Source organism: Neodiprion lecontei, chromosome 3, assembly GCF_021901455.1.
Source record: "Neodiprion lecontei isolate iyNeoLeco1 chromosome 3, iyNeoLeco1.1, whole genome shotgun sequence".
Taxonomy (NCBI): domain Eukaryota; kingdom Metazoa; phylum Arthropoda; class Insecta; order Hymenoptera; family Diprionidae; genus Neodiprion; species Neodiprion lecontei.
The window spans coordinates 31,754,528-31,768,437 of NC_060262.1; the positions used below are offsets into that span (position 1 = coordinate 31,754,528).

Here is a 13,910-nt window from a genome sequence, read left to right on the forward strand (position 1 = left end):
CTCTCTTCCAAATACTACTTGTCGAATGTGGGTGGAATCGCGTCGTATCTCGAACAGTCCTTATCGGCAGAGAGCCTTGGGCGTGGTGTCGGTATGCGTTTTTAAAATATTTTGTTTTATAAATTTCTTTTCGCTACCCCGGTCAAGGCTTGGTGAAACGTTGACAGAAAGGATATGACGAGAGTACAAGCTCCCTGTGGCGATGACTGTGGCACGCAGAGAGGCCTGTTGCCCTTTGGCACCGTTGACTGTGTGAGTAAAACACACATGGTACCGAAGTTACACAAGCTTACAGAAGTTACGCTGCAAGGCAGCCGGTATAACGTCGCCCGATGCCCGATAGGAGCCCCTCGTTGGTTTCCTGGCGTTTCTACCTTCAGATGCAATGATTCCGTTGACAGCGTCATTTCAAACCTCTCGTCTCTTGCGCGATTCCCTCGACGTCCTCTGAAGCAGTATTTATATTTCTCGTTTTCCAAGCGGGAGAAAAGAAGGTCAGAGATCATCGTGATGATGACGTAAACGCAGTAGGAATATGAAAGATATCGTTGAAAAAACAACTTTGCTGGAAAGGAGAAAGAAGAAAAAGAATAAGAAGTCAGAAGAAAGAAGAATAAGAAGAAAGCTGCTGCACACGTTCGGTCGCCGCGTATATTCGAACCTGCAACTGTATCCTTCCCAAGTCTTCGGTATAACAGCGCTGGATCATTAGTCTGACGGCGGTAGTATTATGTGCAGACATGACAGTGAAAACAATTAACAAGAGGAAATAATATATCCTAGGGCATTACAGACATCTCTCGCTTCGTGTACTGGCCATGCATGATACTCTTTGTACGGAGTGGAAGAAAAAGGAAGTATACGAATACAAGAGCCTTCCACGAGCTATCTCATCTCTGTGCCTCTTTTCTTCATACCCTCAACCTACCCGGGCGATTGTTACGTAATCGTTATCAATCTACCATCAGCGCTAACTTCACTCTGATTCTTTGCTCCTCGAGGCGACGACAACGCACGGTAAATAGTTGGACGATGTAACCGACCGTGCCTCTCTGCTTTATCACGCTGATACCAAGACCAGCCCTTTTCTTAACAGTAAAACGTAACTTTTAAAAATTCACTGGCACGTCGTTAGGGGACGTGGTTCTTCTTTCCTTTTCGAATCACGAACCCTGAAATATTCGGCAGCCGCAGACGTGACGCGTAAGATTTCGATCTATGGTTAATTTGATCCCGGCAGCATCTGACCCTTCGGCCTCACGAGTCCCGGGTACGGTGTAGAGGTACCTGGTCGAAACCTGGTATCATTTACAATCGCTTCGGTAATTGCCTAATGATGTCTGCCAGTTCTCGGGCATCGTGTTATGTAAAGCTAAATATTGAAACAACGGTATATAGGTAGGTAGGTAGGTAGGTACCACGTACCAACCGATGTGTCTATGGATGTACCGGGATCGGGGTTTCGTACTGCAGGCCGGCTGTTTCATCGTTATGAAATTTTCGGGCCGCCTCGAGGGGGAGGCAAACATACGTAAATACATGTACCCGCGCGTATTTATCTATAAGTACGCGTACGCGCGATCTCTACGGGGGAAAATTGTGTTTGTGTGCACAGGTAGATGCGATATGGGCATATATCTGCCCACCTTATCCCATTAAACTAACGCGTACGTGTGCCCGTTGGATTGCTCAAGCTCCTACTCGTCATAACATCGCAAGTTCCTCCTGTGTACATCTAACTACCAAACACACCGGTATCTCATCCAATTGTCTTGATACAATCGATCAATAAATATTTATGAGCTATTAAATAGCGTTACCACATCGGTCGTTTTACCTACGTTCAAACGTATTGGTTTAGTATTCGACGTTCGAACCTCTCAAGCAGATGTTACTCTCGTGTTCTTTCGCTGCTTGTTCCCGGTATTACCAGCTTCCTCCTCCAGACTCCAATCACCTCTTCAATGCACGAAGATGAATGCTATTACGATTCCAGCAGCTATTCCAACCGGAGTTTCGCTCAAAGGCTTCTACTCGTATCCACACGAGGCTACAGCATTCGGTTTCCGTTCGAAATTCGATGAAATCCGGCCTTTACACTTACAGTACGGAGCCTAGAATCAGTAGAATAACAATTACAGGTTCATTAAAGTTCGAAACCAAAGTTGGGATGTTCGGATGTCGGATGTTCAGAAAGTGACGTCACCCGAATTTTTTTTGTTCTTGACGTCATTGATATATGGTACTAGTCGACGAAAATCAGTTGGTCGAATTTCTCAGTTTGGAAACAACCGCGCAGTTGAGCGGACGGATGAGAATCGCGCTCCGCGGATTTCGAGTACCTACCGGGTTCTCTACCTCCTGGATCCTGCGCTTCGGGTCCGCTTCCTGATACAGCTCGAGTTCCAGGATAAGCGCTCCATAGTTTCTATGCTCCAGGTCCGCTATCTGGTGAAACTCGACTTTCAGGACAAGTGCTCCGTAGTTCCTGCGCTCCAGGTCGGCTACCTGGTGGAACTCGACTTCCAGGACAAAGGCTCCATAGTTCTGGCTGTCCAGGTTCTTGACCTGGTGACTTTCGACCTTCAGGACTAATTTTCCGTAAATTTGGCTGTCCAGGTCCTCCACCTGGCGGATCTCGACTTCCAGGACAAGCGCTCCGTAGTTTTGGCTGTCCAGGTACTTGACCTGGTGACTTTCGACCTTCAGGACTCATTTTCCGTAAATTTGCCTGTCCAGGTACTCCACCTGCAGGATTTCGACCTCCAGGATAAGCGCTCCGTAGTTTTGGCTGTCCAGGTCCTTGACCTGGTGACTTATGAATTTCAGGACTAATTTTCAAGTTTACAAGTTTGATTATTGAAAATGTCATGATTTTTACTATCAAACCAATATGCATGCTTCAGATAACATTTTGAATCGGAAAAAACCGAACGACCAGGATCAACAAATTGCAATTGGTGAGTGGTTGGCATTGTGCACATAGGAATACATGACAATAACGTCGTCCGATTAGAGCTAAAATTGCTGTGCATCGTGTTTCAAATCTGTCAGCACTTAGCTAATTGTTCTGTGGTATTTTTTGACGAAATTTATTGTCACAAAATCACAATACGTTATACTTACATGAATGCGTAAACGTGATTTGTAGCATTATATAGAAAAAATCTTTCGGGCAGATTCGGTTTGCGTCACATGCACAAAGACAGTGTTCATTCTGTACACTGTGAAGCAAATACCAGAATTCATTGGGGGGTCCATTGTGCCCGAGTCTCCCCTACAACTATGTCATCTGGTGAAACACTGACAACTAGTAAGCGAGAGCACGAGCACAAAAACCAGCTACACTAGGCATCCGACCCTGAGCGAGCTTCAGCGGGCGAGGGTTTTAAAGCTAGTAACAATTACAGGTTCACGATCGGATCGCTATTAAAACATGATCGACTTTCTTTTCAATGCTCAGGAACGATGAAACGGATTTTTATCAGTATCTTCAGTCGTCCATTGTAATGAGACAAAATATTTCATGCCGGAGTTCTTTCAAATTTTAATTTTTGAAAGTGTATCTAGGATTATTGTGTACCGTAGCAATGAAACAAAACCTTTGTAATCTGACCATGCATCTTCTCTACGATAGAAATATTATTCCAAGGCAAGTTCGTACAGCAGCCAATCGCATGCGTACGTAGCCCTTCTTCTATTGCAAAAGTTCCTCTCGGTTTAATGGAACCGTGGCTGATCGAACATCGAACTCACTGACTGCGTGACACTGCTCAATTTCCTAAATGAAATTCAACTGACTAAACGCGTCTTCGAGGCGTTGGGGAGTAGTCGGTTATTAAATTATACATGAATAAAAAATGAATGCAGCTCGGTCATTTCATCGATAGAAGCGTTTGAGTAATTGTTGAAAGTTGCTACCTAATCGTCCGCGAGGAGGATGACAGTGAATTACAGAATTAATTATAATTTATGTCTCTGATGGAGAATATCCTGGAATACCTGAAGTGTATTTTTGATAACGTCCGAGTCTTATCGCAGCAGGTGACTACAGACTCGTGTAGCGCAATGAGTCCAAGTGAAAGTTATAGTGCCGTTAGGAATAAGATCAATTGCCCCTTGTGTTTTGGACCTTTTGGTCGTCGATTGTCTGGTAGAGAGAGAACCGTCTGTACGATGAGCAATGCAGATTTTACTCCTTCAATATATCTGCTACCTGGTCAATCAATTTCGTTCGGGAAAAATTTTCTTACCGAGGGGTACCTGACATCGTATTTCAAACGTAACCGGGAATCACTTATCAGCACTGTATGTAATTTTTTTCTTATCTCATATCTCTGATCGGATAATGAGCGGGCACGAAAAATTGGCAGTATGCAGTCAACTGGTTCCTGTGAAGTGGGCTCGTATTCGAGTGCGGCATAACATCTACCTTGGTATTACAAGTTACAAGGCAGTTAATTGAATTACCGGTAGAAGGATTGAAAGCTCGATTGCACGCACAAAAATAACACTCTCTTTTGATAAAATACATGGTATATGTATTTAAGCGGCTTTCCCGCTGATGCGAATATAATTCAACAGTTTTGAACCACGGGTTGAATTGAAATGGCGAAGCTGTCTACCTGTCTCTCTGCCTGCCTACCTGCCTGTCCGTCAGGCGGTGTAAAAAGTGTAAAAGAACTGCTGCACCGACGCACTTGAGGCGCAGGTTGGTACGCAAGAACGCTGCAGCGACGAGCTTTAAGTCGAATGTGCATATTTTCAGGAAAGCGGCTGCCTCTACTCGCACATAAGATGGGGCGAGGCCTTCGTCGTGGTTTACAGCGTGACCTGCAAGCGGAGCTTTCAGGAGGCGAGGGGCCTCCTCAAGCAGCTCGCGGACCTCCGCTTACCTTCCTACTTCACAGCCCTCCTACTTGGCAACAAGCGCGACCTGGATCATGCGAGGTAATTCACACTTCAATTTTTCTCACAATTTTCTATCATTTTCTTTACTTCTTTAACACAGTCTCGACGCTATTTCTTACTACGTCGTACCTGCGGCTGGGACAAAAACTGGTCTATGCTTTTTCTTCCAATTCCTAACTCAACACTCTATTCAGACTTACCGCGGGCTTAAGCCGAGACCAGTTTTTACCAGAACTCAATATCTCTTTAAGTGGACGTCTTCTTTTCACAAACTGTCGGCTCATTCCAAATTATTTTTAATCATGGGCTACGAAACATCGGATAATCATTTTCACGATTACATGTAACGTTCGGTAATTAGATAATTACGTGCTCACTTGTGAGGATAGTTTCGTCGAACGAAGGCGCTCTTTGAATCGAAATGATCAACGTTGAAAATTCGCAACCCTGAAATTTAAAACCAAACAGTTGAGCTGTGCCAATTCTGATAACCACTAAGGAAGCAACGAAGCCGAATCTCTGCGCTCCGTTGTGATTTTTTATTATCTTCATTGGAATGCGAAACGGGAATTGCGAATGGAAATGTGCAATTTGCACGGCTGTTGGCCGGTGCCCACATTTGAAATCCGAGTAGAAGCGGCACGGCGCCAGTCCAGAGCTCATGGTCCACTCTGCCGCACCGCAGAGCACCGCACAAGATACCCGGTAGTGGTTGGTATTCGATTCTGGTCACCTAGAAACCATTCACGCGATCTCCGTACACGCACCCTCCGTCTGCTTCATTTCGATCAAATGGAAATCGATGGAATAAAATTCTTGAACGCTGCGTTAATTGAATTAATTCGAGCTTAGGCCAGTTTTGCATCAGTGCAGATGATGGAAATTAATTTATGTTTGAATTCAAGGTACAGCCATTAAATTAAATCGTATTCTTTATGTCGCGAGAATGGACGTTTGTATCGTAAATACGAGATCAGTTCGTGATGGTGTTGATAGTCTTCAGTTCTTGAATTCTAATGCTGCCCAATTTCGTTTACACATTACCGCGTCAGTGTCAATTTTTTTCATTTTCTTTCTCTTTAAAGTTACTTTCCAGTTTCGGTATATTTTTTTTTTTTTTTTGGAAACACATCACACTAGATTTTACGGAGAATTGATTAAAATTATGTACGTTCGAGAATTCGAAAAAATTAGAAATATCAGTGAGAAAAAATCTACACGCTCAAGTTATTTGTTGTATAAATTAGGATTAAGCAAGAAATCGTGATTTGATAATTACAAGTCTGATCACCAGAAATGTAGCACAGTATTTGATTCCTTTGATTAAAGAGGGCGTGCGGTGTATCTGTGCCGATTGACTTTTGCTAATCCTATCATGAGAATACTGTAAAGTAGGAGGAGATATAAATTGATACCTATATTCCTTCAAGCTGAGAAAGTAGACGCCCTGGTACAACATATCAGAGAATCTTGTCTGCGTCGCAGGTCTGGCTGATCGATCCCATTAACCACTGAACGTATATTTGTTTATTTTTTTTACTGTCCGTGATTCGAATATTCCAGATGTGTGTCTAGCGTTTTGCCAGAAATAAAACATTTGATCGAACCGTGGTGTATTAACTACGTCGCAGTAGCAACCAATGTCACGTGACAGGGAACTTGGGATCTGAATAAATTTATTCAATCGACGAGCGAAGACGAAAAACGTTGAAATACATGTTTGATAAAGAAACTGCGATAAACTTTACACTCCATTTTCATTCGTTGCTCGATTTTTCAACGCTTACAGTCTTTCTTCTTTCATATCACCGTAGTTTTCCAAAGCATTTTCCGCTCGTAGATGCACAGCCCTTTCCTCGAGTCTCTGACTCTGAAAATCAACATAAGTACGTACGCGAAGTGAACGGTCGCCAGAGAGCGTGTGGCTATAGAGCGCAATATTGCTCTTCCATAAGTTTTTATATTTGACCGCGGTGAAACTGCCTGTATGTAATAAAATTTAAATAGTTGAAGGCGTTTCTAAAAATACGGCGTATGAGGGATACAATTCCGTAGAACATGGGGTTGAAGAACCTAAGATTCACATTATTATGGTGCACAAAGACCTCAAAATACGTCCAAGAGCTACCCCTAAAAAATTGCTTAAGTGATGAAATTCCTTGCTGAACGTACGGTGCCATTCAAAGAAATAATGCGAAACAAACTCAGTGCGGAGTAACCGAGGCATGCAAAAGGGCAATGAAACAGCTGTAAGTGCGTTGGGTGACGTCGATGTCAGCTGACAGCGTATTACTTGTACAGTCTTATTGAACTGACGTTGTGAAGTCAAGGTCCAAGCTTTCTCCACTAGCGCACAAGAACTTGTACTGCAAGTAACAGATAATGTATAATTACGGGACTCTGTTTCTCTCATACGCGTTATTTTTCTTTTTTTTTCTTTTTCTTATTTTTGCCTTCTGTCTCTCTGACGACCATATATATATATACAAATGTATATATATGTATAAGGTACAATGTCGTCGAGTGAACTGGAGCAGACAACGAATTGATTTCAGCGTATTTTTTCTTGATACGTCGTCGTTATAACTACGGCAATATATATTGAAACATAATTACATTAATAATTGATTATCCAATTAAGCTTCCGTGTCTGAGTATGATCGTACATGAGGCGGAGCGCAAAGTGTTATAATATACACGTATACATTATGTACGCTGGTTATAACGGAGTACCTGATGTTCGACGTTCTTTTTACCCACCCGGAATGGAAAGGAGAAATCCGTTTAAGATGTATTTTCCGTACTCCATATTCTCCTTCGGCATTAACAATCAATATTCAACCGGGTAAATACATTATACATAACATATATTCTTGGCGTATGATGCAGTGCCTGCGGGATACGTATATAACGCGGGGAAGCGTCACTTCATTCAAGTCTCGTTTCGTCGTTTCTCTCTCATTCTAACAAAGAGAATAAACGAAAAAAAAAGAAAGAAAAACGGAAAAGAAAGACAAAAAAAAGGGTCAAACCGGATCGTGGCATTCGAGCTTGCGTATTTTATGCGAACGCTCGAATGACTATCGAGCAATATTTATGAACGCAATTAAATTTGCGGTACACGTGATGTCCGGAGTGTTGAGCTATCGCGTGGGTGGGTGGTTCCACTGCCCGGCACGTTGCCCTACGTCACACTACATCGCTCGATGCGGTGTTCAGCCTTCTCTCTTTTCTTGTTTTATTATTTTATAGAGGAGGCAATCGGGCACTCCGTACGGTCCCGACTCCAGGCTTCGCCAGATCCATCGCACGGTGCAACGCAGCGCCCAACAGCCATTTCACTTCCACTATTATACCCATAACCTTACATTGAAGCCATCTCAAGACTGCCCAGGTTCCCTCTCGACTCGCCTTTATTCCTAACATCGTATGAACCTCGAGCTCGCTCCGTGCACGTTTCATCTGATCCGATTAACGTCACGTGGCAATAATCCTCACACGGGGGAAAAAAGGTGTCGATATTTTACCGACAAACGCTTTTCTACCATTATTCTCAGTATTGGGTCACACATGTTAACTCGTTAGCCGGCCGTCTGATTAATGGGATCGAAATATTTAGCACTATTCAATATGATTTGGCGATCGATATGCTGCAGGGACAAATCTATTTTTGACTGCCCGAGTAGAGGTCAAGCACCTCGTCGGTTAAACTTCGCCCGTTACACGATATCGATTCGAGCTGATGTATTACGTCTATTATAGTATTTCCGTGCACGTGCCCGCGGAATGGCAAAAGCTCGACGAAACCGTAGACAATTCTTATCGAATTAACAGTCTTTGAATTATGCAAGCTGAAATAATCCAATAACAAGGTCACTGAAACAACAAAACTATACGCCGGTCCTGCGGACATTAGAACGCTACAAAAAAATGACAACAATTAGATTCCAGTTCTGTAATTGGTTACCGATGGTAGAGAACATCAGCTAGAGAAGTCGGTGCATCTCGGGGGACAATCTAATAAAAGCTCGTAATGATATTACAAATTTGAAGTGGTTGGTGGGTGGATACAATCTCCTCCGGCTTCACCGCAGGCCTGCAGTGTTACCTCTCTTATTCAGAGCGTGCCCACTTCTGGCTCAGAACCAAAATTTTCGTTCTAAAACTGCATCGAGGAAATCAAACACCGCTGCACTCAACGTGTCAACGAAAGTCGAATATGCACGTACGAATGGCTAACATCGGATGCTTGCGTGGATAATACGGAGACATTGCTATCTGCGTGCACATTCGACTTTGTTTCGTTTTACCAAAAATTCATTACTCGCATTGAATTTTGTCCGTTTCACAACGCGGAATGTACCTGGCAGATTTTATTTTCCTTTCGTAGTTGATTTATTATAACTTTTCCGATTTTACATGAATGTGAATCTATTTTTTCCCAGAGTAAAATTCCAAGCTTAACTTTAAAAATGTATTGATTATACATTTTAGTGCAAATCGACTGTCAAAACTGCAGTAAATTGAACAAAAAATGCAATCGAATACTGAAAGTAGGTGCTTTGAAATCGACGTTGAGGACTCGAACCTCAAAATGGTCCAATGTGGTCGAGTACTACTTGCTGACCAAAATTTGGTACAAAAGACAAAACGGCGAAAGACACAGGCAATACAAACGGCGGAAATTGGCTGCTGACTTGACCTTCGAGAAGATTCGGAAATGCGTAAAAATGAACACCGCTCACGTTGCAACATGCATTATACGCAGTCGGAGGAAGCGGAAGGTTGCCAGAGGCAGGAATGGCTCCGCATCGCACGGATGGCTATAGGGTGACAGGTGTCGTAATCCGTTTGTTTCGTGTTTCAGAGAGGTGTGCGTGGACGAGGGTCAGCAGTTGTCGCTGGCTCACGGGTGCCAATTCTACGAGGTCAGCGCTGCGGAAAGTCCCGCAGGGGCGGCCCTCGCCTTCCAGGCTCTCCTCCGGGAAGCCCGCTCGGTCCAGCTGCTCCGCGCTCTTCCGATACGCCGGAAACTTGGCGTTCACTCGGTGTCGCGGGTACTCGGTACGATATTCGGGAAGAATACCACCAAAGACCGGAAGAAAAGGCCATCTCTGAGTATATGACGTCTCCTGTGCGCGCTTCTCCTCGGTGGAAGTGACGATCCCAGGCATGGGACGGACGTGATCGTGCTGAGCAGCAGCGTGCACGGAAACTAGCGGCGTGTGATTCCTTCGTGGATGTAATTTCACTCGGTTATATTATTTTTATTTATTACGGGTACGCGTTGCGGTGGTTTTTATGTTTTTTAGTACGTCTGCAAGAAGCGTAACGTTTTGTCTGTACCACAATTCGAACATTTGATACGTGCGGAAACACATAGTTCGAGATAGAACTGCAGCTACTTTGAAATGGTTTGATTTATTTTCATCTAAATTTGGTACTTGGAATTATCTGGTCTGGATCGAATATTGAAATAGCTAGCGGTACAATTGTCTTTCCAAAAGGCGTTTCACTCGCTTTCCCAATTATTTTTCTCCTCATTGGAATAATGGAGTCGAAATTCGAAAAGTAAAAACCACCCAGACGTACCGGAAGTTCTTCTTAAACAAAAAGTGTTAGAAGTGGATATTGGAACGGAAATATAGCGTTACGGGTGTAAGTGCTTTAAGGTGTTGTGGAACTTAGATGTTCACAAGCTTACGTTTGATACTCACGAAAATTTGCCACCCTCTAATTTACGTGAGAAACAATAAGCGAGTAATCTGCATTTCTAAGTGCGTATAATGGAAGTGGGCAAGCATAACCGACATGCAGCATGTGCTGGGAATTGTAAAACATGTTTGCGGTCTATGCAGTGTTAGAAGTTAGTTTTCAGCTTGGACATTCCACATCTCAAAACTGGGCGTGGGCGGGAAAAAGTGCGGAAAATTCGTACCCAGAGATTGATATACGTAGTAATAATTACCGTTACTTCATAGCTATAATATAATATCGATAAAAAATGCATAAATGTACGCAGCTCTGTTAGTGTTACGTCAGGTAAAATATTTAGGTAGATATTATACTGTACGCTAGATTTATAAATCTATACACATAATGTGAACGCGTGCCAAGCATCGTCGGGTTGGTGCAATTGAATTATCGTCTTCGTTAATTTACCACGAGGGACACAATGAGTTCAATTTATATTTTATAGGCTGTATACGGATTTCTTGAAGGCTTTATTTCGATTAATCGGTTTCTCATTCTTTCAGTACTTAATACTCGTCTCTTCTATCGGCTGTTTATAAGTTTCTCGTGAAAATTTGCTGATACACGAGAGCGAGAGTGAGAACGATCGGCGATACTCTCTTATCGCTGCGTCTTGGGCCAGGTGCCAAAGTATGGCTTGACTGCGTACGCAGTCGATGGGAAAACAGAAAAGGCAGAAAATACTTAATCCAAACTGTTTAATTTACGAATATAAACATGGTACGCTAAAACCGTTGTTATGTCAATGACTCAACACGGTCCAGCTCTCGCGTTATAAGGCCACTCTTTGAGAAGCCAGTCCTCGCACGATGAGCACGAAAACTCAAAAATGTACATACAGTGTGGTCGATGGTCCTTGATATGACTGCTAGGTGACAACAATTTATCTCTAAGTTGATGAAGCGTGATCTGAATTTTTGTGGGGTTCAAACTGGTGCAGTAATTACGTTTGGTGGATGTTAGGGATATTAAAAAGTAAGCATACGCGCATCGAATCAAGTCGTATACCTGATGTGCTGAATTATTTTCTTTCTTCTTTCTTGCTCTCCTTTTGAACAGTCCCCTGACCGCCTTTGCTGCAAAATAAAGCAATGCGATGTATCGAAAAATAAGTGCCTTGCAACTCAGTTGTAGCCCAGAGAGTTTACATGACCATGTATCACGTGTACACGAGTATCAGTTCTTTATTCATCGATTCGGGAAGTTGTAACGCGTTATTAAATTACGGAACGAACGGACGTTCAAGTAGGTGAAATAGCCGGTGTTTCTTAAAGGCATTCGATGAAACATGTCCGAGTCTTAGCATACATTTTGAGATCGTCGAAAAATTAATTCTGATTCCGTCGAGCGTAGGTCAATTTTTCTGTCGTGTGAGAATACTGTACATAAGCGTGCCACGTTTAATCTTCGGTCTCTAGGTCGTCAAAACTCGAATTCTACTACACTCATTTAACAACAAATTACAAACAGATAAAAGATCTTCCTAAATATGCTGAGTACTCGTACAGTAGCTGGTGAAAAAATGTTCGACAAAATAACGATGATCTATAGGTTGTAGATTTTGAAACTACGGTAGCTTGGTTGGCAAATTGCATATGTGTCGGAATCTATCGTAATCTCCGACGAATTAAACGCAATTTCTAATCGGCCAGACGTGCGAGGTCCTCGGATCGACCCGTCAGTTGCATTCGAACGCAGCATCCCATCCCCTCGGCGGTCGGAGAATCTTTATACCCTGTAGTTAGCTCTCGGTTACAAGTCTTGTATTCAGCGGGGTTAACTTCCTAGGTTTTCGTATTTTCAATTCCGCGTACAACGTTTGCCGCAATAAACCTCTGGGCTCGTGATTCGAGCGACGGTCGCACAGCGAGAGCCTCCGTTGGCCGCAGGTTGAGGGTAGCCGGTAGCCTTGTCGGAGGTCGCATAGGTTGACCCGGGTGACCCCCGTGCTCAAGTACGAAGCCTCTGTTTCTTGGCGAAACCTTTCTTCGAGTCCTCCTCACCTCCGCGCCGGTACTTCCTGGCTGCAGCCCTTGCCCGACCCTCTGCCTATAATGCATCGGCATACCTACTCCGTAAGTCCGTGTCGTTAACGTAGCGTAAGTAACACGTATATGCAAATGGCGGACAAATCATTGTACAGAGTTCCTGTGCATAGGTATATCACGCACACGGTATACATATACATGTTAGGCGTATATGTTTATATACACCTATTCGCGAGGCCTTGAATATACATTATATATATGTGTGTGTGTGTGTGTATGTGTATACATACACATACTATACGTGTACACATCGAAGTGACTGAAATTAATGTAAATTTAAATTATATCCGATGTTGTTGTTGTTGTTGTTATTATTATTACTATTATTATTATTACTACTATCATCATTATTGTTGTATACAGCGTAGGTGGTTTATATATTAAGTCTTATTTTTGGAGTGCCCTACTTCCGAGTGAGCCTGTGCTAAGGATACTAGTAAATCTTAATGTTCCTAATCTAGAGTATAACCTTGAATTATATACATGTATTATACGGTTACGCGTAAACGCATGCTAGACGTATATTATTGTACATTTAAGTATGAAAGGCGAGCCTGCAGGTATATTAATGATATACAACATTTTTTTTCTTTCAGATTTTTTTAAAACAAATCATGAACGGATTTTATTCATTTGAACATTGCTTACGATTTCGGGATCTGAATAACCCAGATCGGCCATCTGAACGGTGACAGAAAATGTGATGTAGAAACTTAATTGTATTTTAGTTTAGAAGCGACGTTTTATCCTTCATACTACTCCATATCGATTCAAATGTGACTGAGTGAAGGTTTTACAGCTAACACAAGGTTTTTATAAAATGATTAGCTCATAAAAAAAACCATTTGCTGATCCTAACCAATAATATTCTCAACCAATAACTTCCGTAACCAATCGTTTACAAAATGATCCTGAATTATTGAAAAACAAGGAATAGAAATTCGTAAAATGATTGCATAATTTTTACAACACAGTATATCTGCAAGGTGGCTTTTGTTGTATGAAATAGCTTTCTTATTATTATTTGAAGCTTATGGATATTTGTGATGGCTTTATCCTGATTAACCGCACCAGCTGTCGGTGTACCATAATAATTTAGTAACCGGGTCCTGTGAAAGATGCCCGCGCAGTGAGATTCGTTCTGAATGTGAGAATATACGATTGTTTGCTGGATCCATCCGATCGGTAGGTTGTATA

At 42.6% G+C, this 13,910-nt stretch overlaps 1 protein-coding gene across 1 annotated transcript in view; it reads left to right on the plus strand.

Moving 5' to 3' along the window:
• LOC107218161 (ras-related and estrogen-regulated growth inhibitor) overlaps window positions 1–13,004 on the plus strand; it is a 43,555-nt gene extending 30,551 nt beyond the window's left edge. The window contains exons 4-5 of the mRNA XM_015655938.2: window positions 4,769–4,950; window positions 9,779–13,004. Coding sequence (XP_015511424.1) covers window positions 4,769–4,950; window positions 9,779–10,037 — 441 coding nt within the window. The 3' untranslated portion in view covers window positions 10,038–13,004. The remainder of the gene's footprint in view (window positions 1–4,768; window positions 4,951–9,778) is intronic.
• The last annotated feature ends 906 nt before the right edge of the window (window positions 13,005–13,910 follow it).